This window comes from Olea europaea, chromosome 17 (genome assembly GCF_002742605.1).
Source record: "Olea europaea var. sylvestris chromosome 17, O_europaea_v1, whole genome shotgun sequence".
NCBI lineage: Eukaryota > Viridiplantae > Streptophyta > Magnoliopsida > Lamiales > Oleaceae > Olea > Olea europaea.
This window is the reverse complement of record NC_036253.1, coordinates 13,958,593-13,962,966: the sequence shown is the minus strand read 5'-3', so window position 1 is coordinate 13,962,966 and position 4,374 is coordinate 13,958,593. Positions and strand designations below refer to the sequence as shown.

The following is a 4,374-nucleotide window of genomic DNA, read 5'->3' as shown; positions in this document are numbered from 1 at the left end:
TCATCCACAGTTGGTTTTGAGATTCCAAATATACCACGATAATCTACTCGATGGATAGAACAAGTTAGTTATTTACATTCATAATTTCATTCTCGGATCAAGTCCGAATATTTGGCCAAAATTGACACAAATGTCACTTTTCCACTTTTATACTAAACCTATTTTCTCAATTCTTAAACCAATTTCCAACATTGCGTTCTTTCCCCTTTCCTCTCATACATCCCTACATTCCCCCTTACTACTTCTGAGCCTCTCGACTACTCTAATACCACTTGTTGCGTCCCTTTTTCCCTGTGACAAGATGGTTATTTTGAAAAATTCTCAAAAGAAAAAACTAGTAAACATAATTGAACAAACAGATGACCATAAAGGGCTCTAGTTCAACTTTTATATGGCGGTGGATCAAATGTAACATGACATATTTATTGCAACAGGGGATGGTTAGCATCACTATATCAGCGGTCCTGCCTCAGCTCCGTCCTCCACCGTGTCCGACTCAGGTGAATTGCCAAGAAGCCTCCACCCTGCAGCTGTGGGTGCTCTACATTGCTCTCCTCTTAACCTCTTTAGGAACTGGTGGCATTAGGCCTTGTGTAGTTACATTTGCTGCTGATCAGTTCGATATGACCAAATCACAAACAGATTCAAGAAGCTGGAATTTCTTCAATTGGTACTATTTCTGCATGGGAATGGCCTCTCTAACTGCTTTAACTGTTGTGGTTTATATCCAAGACAATGTGAGCTGGGGATGGGGCCTTGGTATTCCAACTATTGTCATGGCTATATCCATTGTGGCTTTCATTTTAGGCTCCCCTTTGTATAGGAAACTTAAACCGGGAGGGAGTCCTTTTGTTCGATTGACACAGGTAATTGTTGCAGCCGTGAAGAAAAGGAATTCTGTTGCGCCAAATGACCCTCAACTCTTGTACGAAAACAAGGAGCTTGATGCTGCTATCTCTATCAATGGGAGGCTTCTGCACTCTAACCAATTCAAGTAAGATTCTACTAATTTGCGGCAAGTTTGGTACATTGGACTAGACGAACATAATATCACAACTGACGAATTTTGTTACACGATTATCTCCCTTATTCATGTCCAGTTCAGTGTATGAAACAAGTCTTTACGTGTAACAATAACTTGTATCTTCCCACATTCTTGTGGTTTTCAATTATTAGATTATTTCTATGAGGCTATGTTTCTCCAACTCTCTGTTCAACTTCTCCAATAAACGTAATTTGATATATTTCATACAGTTCTCAACTATTAGTCCATAAACTGATTTGATATGCTGTTGTCTGAAGGTGGTTAGATCATGCTGCTATAGTCACTGATTCTGATATAAATGAACCAAACCAACCAAATCTGTGGAGGCTAGTTACTGTGCACCGAATTGAAGAACTAAAGTCCATCGTCCGAATGCTACCAATATGGGCAGCTGGGATACTACTCGTCGCTTCACACTCCCATTTAGGCAGTTTTACGATCCAACAAGCTCGCAGCATGGATCGCCACCTGTCCCCCTCATTTCAGATACCACCAGCAAGCATGTCGATATTCAGTACACTAACCGTCCTCGCTGGCCTACCTTTATATGAGCGCCTTTTCGTCCCCTTGGCTCGTCGATTCACAGGCAATCCAGTAGGCATAACGTGCCTACAACGAATGGGAATAGGCTTTGGAATCAACATTCTGGCCGCTGTTGTTTCAGGATTTATCGAGATCAGACGAAAGACAGCAGCAGCACAGCATAACCTTTTGGACCAACCAACTGCTGTGATACCTATAACAGTCTTTTGGCTACTTCCACAGTACTGCCTCCATGGATTAGCCGAGGTTTTCATGTCTGTTGGCCACCTCGAATTCCTTTATGACCAATCGCCCGAGAGCATGAGGAGCACTGCAGCTGCACTCTTCTGGATAGCAATAGCAATAGGGAATTACATAAGCACCCTCATGGTATCTCTAGTGCACAAATACACTGGCAAGAACAGAAACTGGTTACCAGACAGAAATTTGAACAGGGGAAGGCTGGAGAATTATTACTGGCTTGTGACAGGAATACAGGTTATAAACTTGATATATTATGGGATTTGTGCATGGAATTATACATATAAACCCTTAAATGAGCAGACTGAAACTGAAAGCAGTGATGAAGATTTGGAGTCTGCTGACCAAAATGGAAAAGCATCAAATTTCTTGAATGTTGATGACAAAGGAAATAAAGAAGTAAAGTTAGTGAAAACTTAGAGCTGACTCTGTAAGTTTAGTATCTTTAGACTAATATTTTAAAAGCGACATTATAAATAATAATTCCTTTTTATTGTTTTATCGCGTATTTGATTTGAGTGGTGGTGGTGGCGGCGGCGGAGCCTTGATGGCACCGCTGTGCTCTAATTGACGGAGCAGCATCATCTAAAACCGTGGACACCGGTGGCGCAGTGGCGGTGGCTAGGTGATCCCATGATGGTGACCCTATTGTTGGATGTTGCTAAAAATTCAAATCAAAATCAACAATTAATTTTAATTACACAATCTTACGCGATTCACAATTTTTAAACCACATATTTCATCGACTTTATCAAAATCTACTATAAATCTGATTTTCAACTACACTAAATGCTAAGATTTATGATTTGGGTTCATTTTGAAGATTGGTAACCCAAACTAGATTTTAAAGAAATTGAACTCGTCAAGAAGGAAATTAACAACGTGACCAATGGAACTCTTTAATTATTGTTGTAGTTTTAAATCTTTAAGAAGGGCCATAAGTAATTAATTATTTTGTTTGTTGCTTTTATCTCTTTTGACAAATGGTGAATGAATGAATGTCGATTATGTCATGTAGATTAAATAACAACACCAATCGATTTACTAGTCATATCCATTGGGCCCAGTAATTTTTTTGTACTATTCCGAAATAATTAGAAATAGTGAAAAAATATCTTTAGTAATTTTGTACAATATAATTATTTATATTTGGTCGATAATTTATTAGAGGAAAATTCAACTGTTCAAAATTTTAAGTGAAAGAGGTTTATAGGCATGTCTAAACTCGTGATCTCCTCCGTTTTCAATTAGTTGTAAAAATACTTATTTACCTCGTATTGAAATTATTAGTCTTTCTAAAGGTAGATTGCGTCATTTTTGATTAATTAGAATTTGATCTATTAAAATGATAATTATAAAATAGAATGACGGGAGTGATTATACTAAAGATAACATCTTATTTATTCCGGATATTTTCAAAATTATTGACGGAGGGTAATACACTCATAAATGAAAGTTTTGAAAGATTTCGTGAAGAACAATTTGAGTCTTTGACAAAATTATTCATAGGAAAAAAAATAAAAAATTGTGGCATGAGAAGTCTAATTTAATAAAAATAAGTGGGAGGATCCCCACCTAGTCAGCAATTAATGTGACTTCCTAAACAGGGCGTGGTAAAGGTTGCAAGGATTTTAAATTTTAGATGATAATATAGTTTTTGAGTTATCACTCAATTCATTAATACACCAATTATTGTTTTACCAAAAAAAAATGTCATTTAATTCATTATTAATAATTATAAACAAAAATAACTGGTGGGAAAAAAAGTTTGTTGACTGAAAATGGAACCTTAACACTGTACTCAATGTTGGAAAACACAAATATGTGTTAAGTGAACCTTGTCTTAAGATCACTACGGATGAATCAATCAGTGCTCGTAACACTTCATATTAAAAGTGGTATCATTACGATAAGATGATCCATTGCTACATGTTGACATCTATGTCGAATGTGTGGCAAAAGAGATATCAGAACATGTAAACTGTTTTTGATATTCTGGAGTCTTTATGAGATGTTTGGAATCAAAATTGATAATATAGGCAAGTTTCTATTAAGATCATTATGAACTCGAACATGAAAATGTGGATATCTGTGAGAGACTATATTTTAATTATGATTGGTCACTTAATAATGTAGTAGAGATTTTAGGAGCTAACATTGATTTTGAGACTCAAATTGACATGGTACTAGAGATTTTCTCATAGTTTTAAGTTGACTGTAGCTTGTATAAGCAAATATATTTGTGATGGAACTAATGAAGGAGTTACAAAGTGTCGAAACTTTTCTCAAGGACAAGAGTGGAGATACTTCGATTGTGTAACGACCGGTCCCTTTCATCCCAAACTTTTTGGTTGGCTAAGAGGATAAAATAGAAGTGTTTTGAATATATTATTGTCTCACACACTTATAATACAAACTGGCTGAGGTATTTATACAGTTTAAGAATGATGATATACAAAGTATAATGAGCTATACAAAGAGGATGCATGATTTATGGGATAGATGTGCTTGAATCATGTAAACCGTGTGCTTAACTCATGGAATTT

General features: G+C 36.3%; 1 protein-coding gene across 2 annotated transcripts in view; it reads left to right on the top strand.

The window, feature by feature from the left end:
* Nucleotides 1–2,327, top strand: part of LOC111413003 (protein NRT1/ PTR FAMILY 3.1-like) — a 4,351-nt gene extending 2,024 nt beyond the window's left edge. For both annotated transcript variants that reach the window (XM_023043881.1, XM_023043882.1), the window contains exons 3-4: nt 435–994; nt 1,303–2,327. In XM_023043881.1, the coding sequence (XP_022899649.1) occupies nt 435–994; nt 1,303–2,248 (1,506 nt within the window). In that variant the 3' untranslated portion in view covers nt 2,249–2,327. The remainder of the gene's footprint in view (nt 1–434; nt 995–1,302) is intronic.
* Nucleotides 2,328–4,374: the final 2,047 nt, after the last annotated feature.